At 38.0% G+C, this 17,409-nt stretch overlaps 1 protein-coding gene across 3 annotated transcripts in view; it reads right to left on the bottom strand.

The window, feature by feature from the left end:
• GALNT1 (polypeptide N-acetylgalactosaminyltransferase 1) overlaps positions 1 to 17,409 on the bottom strand; it is a 90,141-nt gene that overhangs the window by 35,623 nt on the left and 37,109 nt on the right. For all 3 annotated transcript variants that reach the window (XM_069778712.1, XM_069778710.1, XM_069778711.1), the window contains 2 exons: positions 12,506 to 12,734; positions 5,088 to 5,262 (listed from right to left, as the gene is read on the bottom strand). In XM_069778712.1, coding sequence (XP_069634813.1) covers positions 5,088 to 5,262; positions 12,506 to 12,644 — 314 coding nt within the window. In that variant the 5' untranslated portion in view covers positions 12,645 to 12,734. The remainder of the gene's footprint in view (positions 1 to 5,087; positions 5,263 to 12,505; positions 12,735 to 17,409) is intronic.

The raw sequence follows: 17,409 nt of genomic DNA on the forward strand, positions 1-17,409 counted from the left end.
CCCAGTTCACTCAAATATGTAGGGTCATCTGGCTAAAAATTCTGATTATGCCTTAACACTACCTATACCACTCAAACCCCAACATACCTACTTCCTGAATACAGGCAGCTTCCAAAAAGGACAGTGAAAAGGTCCCAAATGTCATGCAGAACTAACTGAGGTATAATAAGACGTCCGATACTCTTAATTCTGGCAAAATTATACCAACTAAGGAACAAAATGACAAGACAGATCTTTTATGCCAAGTTCTACAGAACCTGGAGCCTTGGAGAAAGGGTTGCTGAAGTATCCTAAAGCTATCCACACTCCTCCTTGCTGCAGGGCTCCTTGGGGAAGCCCATCACCTTTCCAAGAAATCTCAACCTGCAAAATATGACAACCTGCAAAATATGACACCCTTCTAGCGCTGCAGCATAAACTCCAGTGGGAACCAGAGCTTATGTGAACAACATTATTCTTTCCCAGCTATGCCTCCATTGTTTCCAGCCTTGACCACTTGTGCCTGGAAAAGAAGAGTGTTTTAAGATGCTCTTTTCTAGCGTAAAAAAGTCAGAATTGGGTTTAAACTCTCACACCAGGGACCCAAATGCCTTCTTAAATGTTTTATATATTCCACAAATTATTAAGTAATGACTACAGGCTGGAAAGCTCAGCCTTAGAACACAGCACTCACTCTTCAGTTTACAAAGCAGCTTCCAAAGTCTCCTCAAACAGCATTGAGAGCAAAACCAAGTCATACGATACATACAAATTTCATGCATTTAACCACACCACTTTCCAGCCTGAATACCGGTCTAGGACACATAGGCACAGCTGAACACCTATTTTAGTCACCGACACCTATTTCATTCCCTGCCTCCCTCAACTTCAGCAAAATGAAGGCAAGACTCTAGTGTTCCTAATCACCCATCTTTTACTCTTCGCTGCCATGTCAAGCCCACAGCTGCATATTTTCCTGGCAACTGTGAATCAACTCCCACTTTGATGACTGATTCACAGACCAGAATAAGACGTGCTTACAAGAATCATTCTATTAACAACTTAAAACCAATCTGCTGTCCCCAGCTGCTTGTTCCCCCACAAAAACAACCCTCTAGAGGTTGCGGCACTGTCAGTTACATGAGTTAGTTACAGTAACATGCCCCAGTCCAGATTCGGGGAAGTATCCAGGCTAAGAAAATTACTTTTGGTTTAGTTTTTTCTGTTAAGCAAATCGAGTTGGGATAACGAGAAGAGTAAGTAGAATAATGTTCCCGATTACAGACACAAAATGACTAGCAATTCAGGCATATGTCAGTGATTTTAAAGGCAGCTCTGTGCCTCAGTAACTTTGAAATTTTATTTTGTAAATAATAAAAATAAATATAAACCTGTTAATATGACTGGGGCAGAGCTCAGCAGAACACAAATTTCAGCTTCTGTAGGTGTCTCTTACTGAGGAGCTCCCTGAGCTGGAGGAGTGCCTAGAAGTTATTAAAAGAGCTCACTTTTTTTTTTTCTTCTAGTAAGGAAACAAAATTTCTTGGCCAAAACATAAAGATGATGCCACACGATGAGCGAGTCATCTATAGAGATGACTATACAAGCACAAGGAGGCAGACATGCGAGACAGAACACGTAACCCATGAAGGGACTCGCTGCCTCGAGGACTGAGCAGGTACGCAAACGTGCTTGCCTTCGCACAGATGACGAGGTTTTGGCAGAACCAAAAATTAATATGAAGGATAATGTAGACTACTTTGAAAACTGCTCTCCAGCTGACAGGTTATGCCATCCCCATTAAATACATGTGGCAAATTGGTCCTGGCACACTTAATTCCACCAGCTTTGGAATGATTAACTGTTAGGCACAACTTTTACAGACTTCTGTATTTCAGAAGAACTGACATATAGGACTTGAAATAATCTTCCCCCCACACCACATGAAAGGAAGCAACCCACAAAACCTGCGAAGAAAATAATTACATGGTTGAACAGCTAAGTGTGCCTTTGAACATATCCCACTTTTTCAAAACCTTGATTGAAAGTGCTACTGGCAGCTTACCACATAAAGGTGGTAAGGAGTGATTAGAAATTACCCATTCACCTTCTCCCAAAACTATTTCCATATTATCAGGGATATATGGATAGAACAACTTATAGCAGAAGCAACTCCACTAACGCAGCAGAAGGTTCTGACCATGTGAGTGTTTTGACTAACCAGATAAATACTTTCATAAGACATACAGACAACACTGAAGCATATTTATAGTTTTCATGATCCTGAAAATGGCTACAGTGTTCTTGGGAAGTAACATTAATCCACACATACAGACTAAGATACCATTGCCTTGTAAGCACAGTATTATTCTCAAATTTGCTGGGGAAATGTTAACATGCGCCCCAACTTTTAATTAGTGTGACCTTACAGAGTACATACTGAAAAGATGACAAAAGGAGGAGCCTTTGGGGGACCATTTTTCTCTCAAAATCTACTAAAAATGCACACAGCAAATAAATGTTAAAATTGTTGGCAGCAATTTACAATAACAGAAAATCCAACTCTTCCCTGAGACCTTACCTAAAATTTTATTCTAAGACTCCATTTTCACACACATAGTATTGTGACAGTATTTGTGTCCACACAAACGGAAAGGAGAAGCAAATGCAACACCACTAAATTTATAATGCATATCTTACTGTGAAACACAATAACTGCAGAGCATGGCCGAGTGAGTAAGACAAAAAATTCCTATAGCTCAACTTGATTTTAAAATTGTTATTTCATTTGTCTGCAAAAGCTTGAGTGATGCTTAGGTAACAAATTTTTAATAGTTCATAACAATTTCTCTTTCCATTTTTGGTTAATTCAAAAGTCTAGACTTCACAAAGCTTATGGTTAAGTCAACTTTTTAGATCCACAAATTTATTGTCTTATCTTTGTACTTACACTATAAAAATGGTAGAATATATACATGCAAGTTTTCCAATATGAATGCTGATAAACAGATTATGCCATTTAGCTTCCTCCATCCTTCCAGGGTCATAATGAAAAATTACTCCTGTGTGCCGTCCCAATAACCAACTGTTGTAACTATCATTTCCCCAAACTTTTGTTAATTCCTTCAATTCAGCTCTTCCAGAAAAAACATACAGAAATCACCCCAAATTAGCATCTCAGCTTTGACAAAAGTCTCTGAAGAAACTAATGATTTTCCTCGCAGCTAAAACAAGTTGAGAATGCTAACTACAAGTTCTTAACCAGTGGTAGTCACCACTTGTGGTGGTTTAACCCCAGCCAGTAACTAAGCACCACTCAGCCGCTCGCTCACTCCCCCCCCAGTGGGATGGGGGAGACAATGGGAAGGAGAAAGGTAAAACTTCTGGGTTGAGATAAGAACAGTTTAGTAGAACAGAAAGGAAGAAACTACTAATGATAATAATGGCTATAATAATAAAAAGATTGGAACATACAAGTGATGCACAATGCAATTGCTCACCATCCACCGACCGATGCCCAGTTAGTTCCCGAGCAGCGATCCCCCCCAGGCCAACTGCCCCCAGTTTATATGTTGGACATGATGTCCCATGGTATGGAACACCCCTTTGGCCACTTTGGGTCAGCTGCCCTGGCTGTGTCCCCTCCAACTTCTTGTGCCCCTCCAGCCTTCTCGCTGGCTGGGCAGGAGAAGCTGAAAAAAATCCTTGACTTAGTCTAAACACTACTTAGCAACAACTGAAAACATCAGTGTTATCAACATTCTTCTCACACTGGACCCAAAACACAGCACTATACCAGCTACTAGGAAGACAATTTACTCTGTCCCAGCTGAAACCAGGACACCACTTTACAGCGAGGCAATTTCTTATCCTATAGAGAGTGACAAAAGGGGCAGACACTACATACGAATCTGCATGAATGCCAAGAGATCCCATTGCCAAGTTACAACCACGATCAGAGCAATAGCATGAGAGAAAAGGATATAACCCCCCCCCCCAAAAACACGTCAGTTTTGAAAGAAAACCCTGCAAGTTCATGATTTGCATTCTTGCACTATACTGAGAAACAGGCAAGCAGTGATCATAAAATCTGACTAATAATATATCTGACACTCAGTTGAAAAGTAACATTAATTCAAACTTATGAAATCATATTTTGAAAACTATATGGCTCAGTTATTAAGAACACCAGCTCTACCAGGAACTCACACGCTACATAGAATCACATTCATTACAATAGATCAAGGTACCTACAAAGCAGCTCTTTATCACTCATTAAAAATGAAAAGCAGTCAGAGCTTCATCTCTTTCTTCTAATACTGTCTTCAGAGGTAGGAAATGAAAACAAATTAATCCAGCAGCTAGGCCTCGTGTACGCAGAAGCAACAGCAGAGCTTCTGAAGAAATGGGGTTTCTATAGCATCTGATTCTCGCAAGAGAATGCAAATAATTGATTGGGAAAATCTTGTTTCATGAGCTTTGTCTAACTTGAGAGTCCCTTTCATAAACAAGAGGGGTTGGGGGGGACTCATCAGCTACCCTGCCAGAGTAACCCCAGGAGAGTAAAGCAATCTTAGTTTTACTTAAAACAAGGCTACAATTTTCTTTTTAATTACTTATGACTCAAACAGCTCTGCAAGGATCAATATTTCAGAGGCAAGATCAAAAACAAACCAGACGGATATTAGAAAACATTATAATCCAATCTAAATGAGGCTTTGCACATTTCATTAGGTAAGAAATTTTTAAAGTATTTCTATTTCATGTAATGCAGAATTTTAGTCTGCCTCATTACAAGTAGTGCATGAATTTTTCAAATATGTAATTTTTTCCTGAAACACCAAGTCTTAAGTTAACTTTGTTTTCCTTCAACCAAATTAATTTCTATTCCCCAAACAGGCTTCCTATTTGTAATCAGATTCAAAGCTAAATAACACAGAAGAAAACTGGTTTCTGCTGTTTATTTTACAAATAAGTACCATATATACAGGAAATCCTCCTACTTTTCACTTCAACAGTAATATCTGACAGAACTGAACTCTTGGATCACTCTTTGCACATACTTCATTTAAATACAGTACATTTTTAATACAACATAAAGCACTTACCCTTCTAACCTGACGTCAGGTAAAGATCTGTTGAGTGCAATCATCTCACTTGCCATTAAATTAAACTGATTTATTTTAAACATTTCTTTCATTTTTTCTTGCTCCTCTTTCGGAATGACCACAGGCTTCCCCATCTCTCCAGGTCCTTCATGTGGCTTTTGTATGGGTTCTGGAACTAAGAATAAACAAAATGTTGGTAACTACTTTTATCCTTGCTTTTGTTTGTTTATACTTTGTTATACACTGTAGGAGTGTTCCTGTTTAAAATAGAGTTCTAAACCCACCAGGTTTTAGAAGTGAAAACAAATCTTCATATTTGGAAGTTTAACAGAAGTAGTTAAGTGCTACTCTTAGACACCACAAATCATTTGAAAAAACAGTAAGGGTTTATATCTATCCATCATCATGTTCTAATTGCCTTTACTGTTAAAAGTTCTGGAACAACAGACATTTATATCCCAGACTGTTCTTGCACACACAAGCTTTTCAGGAAAAGTTGAATTTTCCTTTACAGGAATTTCAGTAAAGATTAAAGTAAAGTCATAACTTTACATTTATTTCCACATTTTTATTTTGACAGAATAGCATTGGCATTTACAATTTAGAAATAATTCCTCTTGTTTTTCTAACGTTATTTTTAGTCAACATAATTACATTTTGGAGTTTAACGTTAGTACTCGAAACAGAAACAGTAACACTTGACATGTTTAAACCAAAGAAATCTTAAGTATCAAATATCTGATCAAACTAATGAGGGAGAGAGGGAGGAGAAAAGGAATTCAGACTCCTGAATTATTTGGGTTTTTAAACAAAAGAAGTAAAAAACCAAAATATTTTTAAAAAAAAGGTTACATTTTCTTTACAAATACCTCTTTCCTTTTCTCCTGAACTGAAATGTTTTAAATGCTGATTTGAAATATATGACTATTTACAAATTCAGTACAAATTTTAATTTCAAAAAATACTAATTTAAGATCTATATGGAAGAACAGGAAGTATTTTAAAGTAAAGGCACCAAAGCCCTCAGTAATAAGCCTAGCTTAATTTGCATCAGGACAGCACAGTGTAATTAAAGCTTATGCCAAGAGCAAATAGCCATGTAAAGAATAAACTAAAATTAAAAAAAAAAAAAAAAAATAAAAAGCCCAAGCCTTCCATCCTTGCTGAAACACTAAGACTTGAAATATATACTTACTAATAACTGAAACATTTTGCTAGTTTGCATTTAGCATTAATGGGTTACAAGTGCAATGTGCTCCTTGAGAAACTTTCATTTTCGAGTACCTGAAGCAATTGCACTAGTTGCATTAATGCAGTAACATTTAGCAGAGCAAACCCTCCCTCCCGCCGCAGTGATGCTTTCTTTTTCCCAAACTCCCCTTGACTGTCAGTTGAGCTATATAATTCTAAAAGTTGCCACCGAGCCACTCATACACTGAAAATTGATAGAATAAGTATGTCTGAGCAGATCCTGAGCAAATTGGTTTAGGCACATGTTTTAAGCATGGGCTAAAATGAGCAAGCAGTTTGCTTTGCATCTTTGCCTCCTAAGAAAGTACGGTTCAAAACGCATCAAAACTTGCTGATTTGGAATTGCATAATCTTTTAAACTAGAATTTGTGCCTTTTGGGGGGTAATTAACATAAAAACAGGGGGTAATTAACATAAAAACATGGCATAAAGTAAGGCAATTATTTGGGCTTAATTTTATATATTCAGCTTGTTATTATTATGTGGGCTATCATAACAATTTTTACTAAGTGTATAGCAATTAGTATATAGGTTCATTTGGTCAGAAAAATGGTTAAATGAGTGTTCAACATACCTAAAATGATTAAAACAAAAGCTATCAGAACATAATTATATTCACCACGTTTTTCTGCATTCTCAAGAGTGAATGTCTTATCCTACCATATTTGCTATTTAGAAAAAAAAAAATAATCCTGTTTTCATTTACACTTCCAGTTGTTTCTTAATTTTGGCTATACCAGTTAAACTAATTAGCTAAATTAACTGAAAACTTATCTTTCACATTTGCAGATCTTGCTGTTAGATGCTAGTTTAGCACATCAGTGAGTTGGGTTCAGGTGTACAAATTCCACAAATTGATCAGTTGAATTTTTAAAATCTCCTTAGCAAATATATACTACTTGATTACACATTTTACCTAAATAAAGTACTCCCTTCTCCTGCAGAAAAATCCAGCAACAGCTAACTAGATCCACAGATACTTTATGGAACTCCCTAAATGCAAAGACAGGCAAGCTTGATGTGCGGGCAGAGAAATGACTTTCTAAGAAAAGTTAACCTATCTTCTCTCAGGTTTCTGTATTTATGGCAACCTGTTTCCCCACAGAACCATGTAGTTTTCATATAAACACAAACCAACAACATTCTCCCAAAACGACTAATACACATTGTTAAAAATGCAAACTACAGTGCTCTTTTGTCTGTTAACTATGAAAAAAGTATTTCCTTTGAAGGACTGTAGACATGTACTGATGACATACTTCTAACAGACAGAAATTTAATTTACAGCTACAAGTTTTGGAGCTAAATGAATGATTTATCCCCTGATCCAACTGAAAATCTAGTAATGTTTTTCCAGACATTTCTCATTTGTATCAGTAAACCACTGGTTTCAAAGAGAGCTTGATCTCTTCCAGATCTTCATTAAAAATCAGGAACTCTTTGTGTCTATGGACTACAAATTTCTTTTTACCAGGCAATATGCCTGATGAAAAACAAATACTTTAAAATCTAAGACCATCTAAAGCCTGAAAAAGGGATGGATTCTTCCATAACACGTCTTTAGGGGCCACAACAACGGTAAACTGACCAAAACAAAGTCCAGTCACCTTTGGAGGAACCACCAATTACAAGAAAGCTGTTTGGGCAGGTGGAACCTCAGAGGAGTTTTGTCTCTTACACACACCTCAGCCTTAACAGAACAACACTGATTTATGATGAACAGTTCCTATTTTCAAATATTAAATCTGTGTTTTGTATCTTGAAGCTGCTCACTTTTCTTCTTAGGAATTTTTTTTGTAGATGAGAATATTCCGAACCAAGTCACAACTTGGAGATTCCATCTTTACCGAAGAGCTCAAAATTCAGAACACAAGGCCTTGACTGGCACTTGATAAAAATGGCTGGTCCTAGCTTGAATTTGTCATTACCCCCAGAAAAGAGTGTAAATAGCAAGTAGCTGAGATCACAAGACTCTTGCAATACCAATCCTAGGTCTGAAATTTATAGGGTTTTTTTTGCCGGGCTTCTAATCATTAGGCAAGTGGAATGCCCCTTGAGGAAAAAAAAAAAAAAGGGAAAAAGGATGAGTTTGGAAGTTTATTTAAAAACTACATCAAGTGCCAAAGCTGGAAGTTCCTTTGCAGGCATACCTTTAAGAAGCCTATAACTGGGGGTAAGGAAGGACTCATTTGATCATCGTTTAAGTCAAGACCTCAGAGCTGACATAGAGAACTCTTACAGAAATAAGATGGAGCTACACACAAAAAAAAACTTTATTAGTAAAACCACAGTACTACCTGGGCACTTTTTGTTTACAGGAATGGTCCCTTTTTGTATTGTTAGAGAACAGCTTGAACCATTTCTTTAAGTCTAGAACTTGTTTACATTTATCACTAAGTTCTATTCCAGGCTGTGAAATCTAAATTGTAATGCTGAATCCCCATCTGTAAACAATAATGCTCAACTAGCCATCTTATGAATTTCAGATTTGGAAAAAACTACTAAGTAACATGAACAACACTTATTAAGGCTCAGTGATTTTTTTTCCAACGTGGTAACAACCTTAAAAATTACAGCAACAGCCTTCCATCCACAACAATTACTCCTTGTGAATTTGACTGATGAACCACCAGGAATTACAAAACCAGAACCGCCGCCCAGAAGAGGTGCCAATAGAGAGAACACCCACGACAGCCTGGGGGGCACACGCCATCTCGGTTAGCTCAGGAAGGGTGAAACGACCACAGGGCTGAGCACTGGAGAGAACTTCCCCCGACCTACTCCCACCTCTCCGGAGGAGTCGCGGTGGGGAGAAGAGCGAGCGGCAGCATCGGCCAGGACAAGCACAGGCTCCCGCAGGTCAACGCCGCCATCGGCACTGCTAGGAGTTCTGGTCCCACTTCGAAGCTACCTACTACTGTCGTCTTCTGCCACGGTGGAGGGGGGGACAGAAGCCTAAGCCTACGACCAAACCATCCCACACAATTACAGTCACTAGATTCCAACTCTCCCTCCTCCAGCATCACTTTAGTTCCTCAGTCCCGTGCTACCCAGACCCCCTTTTCCCAAAACATCTCCACCTCAGCTCTCCTACTCACAGCCTGGTAAGTGCCTGTCCCTTTTCCACTTCATCTTTTGTCCCCTCATCTCCACACTCGCATCGTTTCAACTACCAACCCTCAAACCTCTACGATGGTGGACACAAAGACCTTTATCCCACTCATCTTACAGTTCCCCATAATCGTGTACACAGATTTTTTCCACATTCATATTCCTTTACTATTTCTTATTTTAAGCAATTTGTAAAATATAACAGCGGTATACATACAATAAATATTAGACACACAACCCAAAGATCGTGATTCAAGATGCTAGTATCTTATGCCATCAAGGAGAAAGATTTTTCCCAAAGGCAATTTAGACCATGGCTCTAAGTCTGACTCTGAAAAAGAAACTCCCCACACTTTTTGCATTAAAAACCTAAGGAAAACATCCTTCTAACTTCATGAAAGCCTGAACTGTCCAAAATTATCATCAAAATCCTTTGCTCCTGCTGAAGTATCTGAAGACTAATTTTTCCAACTAGGCAAACACAGCCTAAAATAAACTTACAAACTCTTCAGAAAAACTTACTCGTATGTCAAGTAGGTTCATTATATGCCATGGAATTCTTCCATGATTGCAAAGAGAAGCTATATACCAGAGTGACATGGACAAAGAGACTATTAAATTCAGAACACTTACATAATTTGTGCTGAATCAAGAAAGCTAAATCAATTATGGAAATGAATAGGGGGAAAAAAGTGAAGTGAAAAAGCAGATTTTGATAAAAGCTTCACACAAAAAATAGCCTCAATGTTATCTGAGGAGATTCTAGGCATTCTGAGCAGGAGTAAATCCACTACAGACTCCAAATCAGTAAACTACTGGAACAAGTAAGAATATCTAAGATCAGGTATGCAACTAGGTTAAAAGGAAGTGTCACGGTGTCAACGACAACCATGGTTTCTAGAAGACATGTTTCTGCACATACCTTACTACAAGCCAGCTGTTTAAAAAAAAAAAAACACAAGAAAAACATACAAAACTACACACAAAGTTTTGGTTGGTTTGGGGGTTGGTTTGTTTGTTTACAGGCCAACTACAAGACATCAAAAAAGATATCAATGATTTTAGCACACACAGGTTAGGGAAAGGCCGGAATGAAGACTGTACTCAACTAAGTGAAACTAATGTTGCATAGGGAAAGTCATAATACTAATCTTTAAAAACTGCTTATTTTCCCCTCACCTGAAGGATCCCCCAATGACTTTGTGTGTAAGGTCATCTGAATTTTCAACATCATCAATACATCAAACCAAGTCTGATATATATTGACTTCCATTGCTGTTTGCCAACAGCAAAAAAAATGTTGTTTCCAAGACAGCTCCAAAGAAGCCTAGCATAAGTTATCTGCTTAGCATCGTGTAAAAACTTTGTGGGAATCCAAAAAGTGGATCCTTTACTTAACAGCACAATATCAGTCATCATCTTATCCTCAAGAAAATTTCCCAACTTCTGAGAGAAAAAAAAAAAAAAGACAAAAGGACTGAATTCTTATAGTGACATACTTTTTACATAAACCTAGTTCAGTTTCTTGTCACTTCCTTTTCTGCTTATTGAAAAAGAAACCCAAAATATGAAATACAAGCAACTGAAAGTTTAAGTCTCTTCTGCAAAACTCGGGTGAACTATAACCTCTCTAAAATGTTTGCATGCAGTTGTGGAAAAAACAGTTCAGAGGTACTAGGCACAGAAGTTCTACATTCCTATACACTGTTATTCTCAGTGGAGATTTATTGGCCTGTTTTCATCATGGGGGAAACAAAACAAAACTAGCATTTCCTAAACATCTCCCCAGTGTTATTCTGTAACAGCGCAACATTGTTCTTAAAACATTTCAAAAAATTTGCCAGGGAGATCAAAGTTGCCCATACTAGGTGTCAACAGGTCAAAACATTTTTTGTGATGGAAAGCATTCATTAATCTTGAGTACAGTTGGCTGATCGGACTCAATATTGAGCATCACTGCTTAAGTTTCCTATAGCAGCAGTAAAACATAGAGACACAGCCTTTCTGGTGGAGGAGAGACCATGCTACAAAATTAGATGTTTCACGAATGAACTGGAGGCAGCAGCTGCCTGCAGTTCTAAATGCCTGTGCTGAGACATTGCAGGCATGAGAATTCACCCTGCACCAACCCTTTCTCCCATGAGATCAACTATGATGACCTCCCTAAAATAAAGTTTTCAACATTAATGGTACTGGCTACTGGCTTTCAAAAAAACCAGTCAGCTCATTAACTGGTACCTGAAAACTAAGAGGGCAGTAACAAAACTGAGAGCTTATCTGAAGACCTTTAGTATTGAATAATACAGCTCTCACTTCAAAGAAAAAGTTACAAACATAAGCATGTGCATATGTGTGTGCATACGTGCACATACAAACACACTCTCATTTGCCACTTTTACATCCAAGTTTATTCTAGTTATTTTCACAAATTTATTTTCATTACAACATTCACTGTCCCTTATTGCTATAGTAACTGGCCAAATTTTGGCTTAGGTGGGGGCTGAGGGGTTGGGGGAACGTTTTGTTTTTTGGGGTTTGTTTTGTCTGTTTGTTTGTTTGGGGTTTTTTTTGTTTGGGCTGGGGTTTGGGGGGGGTGTTGTTTGGTTGGGGGTTTTTTTTGTCTGTTTTGTTTTGTTTTTGTTTAGGAGTAGGGGGACAAGTAAGCTATTGGTTGTGGATTTGGTTTGTTTTACTACCAAGTCTACTGAAGTTAACAGTGCCTTTGCTTCCTCACTGGTGGAAATTTAGAACATGCTTTAGACTATATTAACATAGCTTGCATTCTTGAACTGCTTGTTGCATAGTTTTATTATTTTTCCATATACACTAGTGCTTCAAACTCTATGTCTTAAGCATTTAAGTCTGCAACATAGATCAGGCAAGAGTCTCAGGCAATGTACTTATTTCCTAGTCATTCAAAGAAACGTTGAACATTCCGCAACACCTAAATGCTGATGCAATACTATATTGTTGGGGCAAAAAAAAAGGCAAATGTTTAAAAGAAGTGCAATTTTAAATGAGCATAATTTAAAGATTACTCAGGCAAAAAAACTTACCATCTCCAGCAGGCAGGCCTCTTTCTTTTTTCTCATCACATTTGTTGCATTCACTGAAGTACAGCAATAGAAACATATCCAGAAGGACCCAAACCAAAGAGGTGGCAAGGACCACCTTGCAATATGCAAATTTTTTCATGGCACTTTAAGTCAAATACAAAAATAAAAAAGTATAAATAAAAATATCAACAGGTTGCTTTAATCCAGTTTGAGAGACCACGTTCTATATCTGGAAAAAGAAAAAAGAAAAAAGTCACAAAAAGTTACCTGAGGGGAGCAGCTATAAGCAGAAATTTTAACCACATTTTAAAGGTAACAATTTAATTGCCAAATGCTGTATGTATCAAAATGAATGCTCTCTGCACTCCAATGAGATTAAGGGAATGGGGTCAATTAAAGCAGCACTACTCCAGTCCTTTACTCTGTTAACATTCATCACCCGAAACACTAAAACGAGTGACCAAAACATCTGCTGAGCCACTGGAGAAGAGGGTAGGCACATCTAATGAAATTAAAAGGAAGTCTGTGGATCCCCTGGAAATTAGAACAAGTGAAATGAATGAAAACCAGGAACATCTCAGGAAGCAGAGTATCAATATGTGCTCTGTGAAGCCCATGGCTAATATTCCTCATGCTCCTCCCGCGTAGTACACGTTGACTTTCTGGGCCCATCACTAGGAATGCTAGTCTACAAATGCCTGTATTTTACATGAAGTCTAATGGCACATTACACCATCATCCCAAAAACCAATGCTTTGCTTTCAGCAAACCAAAAATAAACATCCCTTCTGGTAAAGTTAAACAGTAGGCAAAGTGAAGAAAGTACCCACCAGCCACTGCGATCACTTACTAGCCATTCAAAACTAAAGGTATTAACTAATAATGTTGATGCTTAAAGTGACCTTAATAGTTTAATGCTTGGTTATAGAGTAATCTTTTATACATTTTTCAACATGTATACACCAAAATTTCAGAATGCCAACCTTTGAAATTCTCTTTTGTCCCACTCAAATTACAAGCAAATTTTGTTACAAGGACTGCTTATTTCCATGACTGACAATTGGGTAGGGCAGAATCAACAGCTTTGAGCTTGTTCGCTTACACTAAAGTATGATTTTTTTAAATTTTTTTTTTTTTACCAACAGGTTCCCCACCAATGCTGTCATGTTTCAAAGTACTCCCAAAGTATTTCCCAGTGGCAACAGCTTACTAGTTAAAACCAGAATTGTAGATATTCTTAACTCATAAAATAAACAGAAAATAAGACTCTTCAAAAACACACTAGAATTTTAAAATTGACGTACATACAGATTCATTACAGGCTTTCAGCCTAAACTGAAGAATTTATTGGAAAGGAGAACTTTAACCATAAAACATGATTATGCAAAAAGCTCAGAAAAACCCTGTACCATTAAGACCACCTTTCCTTTACTATTTCATTGTCATAATTTGATTCCTAGCCCCTCCTTCTTGAGAGAAAATACTACGACATCCCTCTTCTAAACACAGCTTATTTCTTCTTATTGGCAGCAGAGACATTCATGTCTCCAAGCATCCCTATACACTGAAGTGGCAGAGGTTTAGATGGCATCGCAACACAGAAGCCTGAAGCCTTCCACACGTACAAGACTGAAGGGTGTATATCCCTCTGCTTCAGATAGATTTTATTGTAGGGTCACTCTCTATCATCTCTGAAAGGTCATGGTGATCCAGAGAGCTGCCTCAGGATTAGGAAAAAAGCTATCATCAAGAAGGAAAAGGAGGATCTGGAGAACCATCTGCTAGTCAGTCTCACTTCAGTCCCTGCGAAGATTATGGAATAAATCCTCCTGGAACCTACATCCACCCCTCCACACCCCCCCACACCCCAAAAAAAAACCCAAACAAAAAACCCCAAACCAAACCAAACAAAAAAAAATCCCCAAAAACCACAAAAGGGCAACTGGGAACAGACAGTCCAGATTCACCAAGGGCACATCATACTTGACCAACCTGGCAGCTTGCCTTAAGGAAAGGACTGGTTTGGTGGGCAAGGGAAGAGCAGTAGATGCTGTTTACCTTGACTTTAACAGGGACCGTGACAGTCTTCCAGAGTACTTTGTCAGAACCGAGACAGACACGACCTGCAGAAGTGGGCTACCAGGTGGGTGGATTGCTAGCTGGACCACCAGGCTCTATGGGTTTTGACTAGCAGTACAAAGTCCAGCTGACAGACATTCACCAGTGGCGTCCTTCAGAGGTCAAAACTGGAGCTGATACTGGTTAGTATCTTTACTGAGAACCAGGGCATGGGACCAAATGCACACAGCAAGGTTGCTGGTGACACCCAACAGGGGGGTGGAGCAGGCAGACAATTCCCTGGGATGGCCCTGGGTGGCAGGTTGAAAACCTCAAGAAGTTCAATAAATGCAAGTACCAAGTCCTGTACCCAGCACGGAATAACCTTATTATCCAGAGACTGGGTGACAACAGGCTAGGAAGCTGCTCTGCAGAAAGAAACCTTTGGAGCCTGATAGCAACTTTAACATGAATCAGTAGTGTGTCCTTACAGCAAAGAAAGTCAACTGCACCTATAAACAAGTCTGGTAACCACAGCAATAATCCCCAAATGAACAGGTTTAATAATTGCCTTTGCTACTGAGTAATGTAATAAAGCTGAAGATTTTTGCAAAACCAGGTAGTTTTCCTCCCTTCAGAATACTGGATAATAGACAACAAAACCTTTACACCATGGAAGTAAAAGGAGTTTTAAAGACACCCTGGAAAGAGTAGAAGCAGAGGCTGTAACTTATCAAGAATAAAGTGAAAGGAGGAAAAACAATGGGTACGTTCAAGTCTTGTTACTTCTGAAGGTCAAGTGACTTCCCCCCCTCCTCTGACAAAGTCCATTATACACTTGACACTATAGAAAAAGGTCATCTTTAAAATTACTGCTCATATAAAGTGCATTGTTTCACTTTACCACCTCTTTTACCAACACAGTTGCCACGGGAAAGAATGCTTACTCTTTTCAGTACGACACATGACTATTTAGCCATTTTTATGTTTGGACCAACTTCATATTTGTTTATACTAGCAATCAGTCCTCAATATGACTTTGTAACAGACTTGGCAAAGGACTTCATTGCCGTTATTCAACTAAATAGGTTACTACACTGGATGTGAAACCTAAACAGACAAAGCTGATGTAAAGTTTGTTTTTCAAACTTTCAGATGTGAATAAACAGAAGCTGGCACAAAGTAAGGGCTCATCAAAATCCTGACACAACATTTGCTATTTCTAAGCTATTAATATCAATTTAAACCAAATGGAAAGTGATTAACTGAACAGCATCTAAGGAAAGATTGATGGCCTACACAAAATTTTCAGCTTCTCAGTCTATTTAGTAATGAGGGAGAAACAACTGGCATGCTCTAGGGTAACATATTAGGCATACGCATGGATTTTTGAGCAAACTTCTAAAAAATTAAGCAAACGCAAACTGTCATATGAGCATTGTCTAAAACTCCACGTATCTGAATTATTTATGGAGCCTATCTAGCTGAGTATGTCTATATTTGAAAACAGAAGTGATGCCGACACTAGCCTCGGGTTTCAGAACTACTTTTGCTACTGTGCTGATGTATTATATTTTTTTTTTCTTTTTACTGGCCCATGCTCTGTTAAATTCATTATAGTGCTTGTTTGCAGAGAGCTCATTACCATCAGCTCATCAGTAAATAGGTCAGTTTGAGGACAAACAAGGCATTACCTAGTTTCAAGGCTATAAAAGCATTGGGAATGGGAAAAAACCCATTCAAATCAGAGGGTCAACCCACCACCTGTGGAAAACAGGTGTATTCTGTGTCTTCTTCACAGAAACACAAAACACATCTGGTACATTTCATCAGGCAAAAAAGGATATTCAGGAGCTCAAGGACACCAGTACTCTCTTCTGCTCAGAAGTTAACACAAGAGAAGTACTCTTCATTGGGCTACACTGGTTTGATGGATTTTGAAACGTTTTAGTATTCACAAGTCATCTGCTCAGTACAATGCAGCAACAGTAAGTTCTGAAGAGGTGATGAGAGAAAACGGATCATACTAGTCTGAGCAGTATGAGAACAATTCATTAAAAGCAAACCTACTCTTCAGAAAAATCTGAGAAATGTAGGTCAGTAAAATCAATTTCTATCCTTCTTGCTCTGTGTAGGAAGACTACACTTTTAATTCATCAGAAGTGAATTTTCAATTCATAAGTCAATTTTTTAAATTGACCATTTGAAAAAATGATCAATTATGTTTCTAAAACTGGTAGGCCTTGGGTTGAAGAATAAAACAGAAACACAGGAGTAGCTGACTACACTTGAAAAACAAGGATGAACTTCATACACAAAGGCAGAAGTTATTGGTCCATAAAGGCTTTCCTACAGATAAAGTAGACTGCATAAATATGCTTATAAAAGTAGAAGCTCTTGCGAGATGAAAATATGGCTCATCACATAGAAAAGCAATGCCAGAAATGGAACAACAGGTATGTCCTCCATCCACAATTTTGTCAAACTGTTTATAACTGCATGGAACTAAGTCACTGTGCACTTAAACCTCTGATTCTCCTGATTTAAAATCATAGAATAGTTTGGATTGGAAGGGACCTTCTTAGCTAAGTGGCGTTTACTTAACCTCTAAACTTTTATGATTAGTTCCAATTACTTCTACGGATACATAGTAAGTAAATAACATTTCTAAGCCGAGTAGGAACACTTTAAAAACCAAGCTCTTTTCAGTTACTGCAAGAAAATTAATTTTAAAGACATTGCTATTTTGGTACCTACGCTTTTCAGAAACATAACTATAATGATTTAACTTCTGAAAACAGTTAATCATTTTGCAAATTAGTGCTTAATGGTTTCTCAAATTATTT

The sequence above is a fragment of the Haliaeetus albicilla genome, chromosome 3 (assembly GCF_947461875.1).
Source record: "Haliaeetus albicilla chromosome 3, bHalAlb1.1, whole genome shotgun sequence".
Taxonomy (NCBI): Eukaryota; Metazoa; Chordata; class Aves; order Accipitriformes; family Accipitridae; genus Haliaeetus; species Haliaeetus albicilla.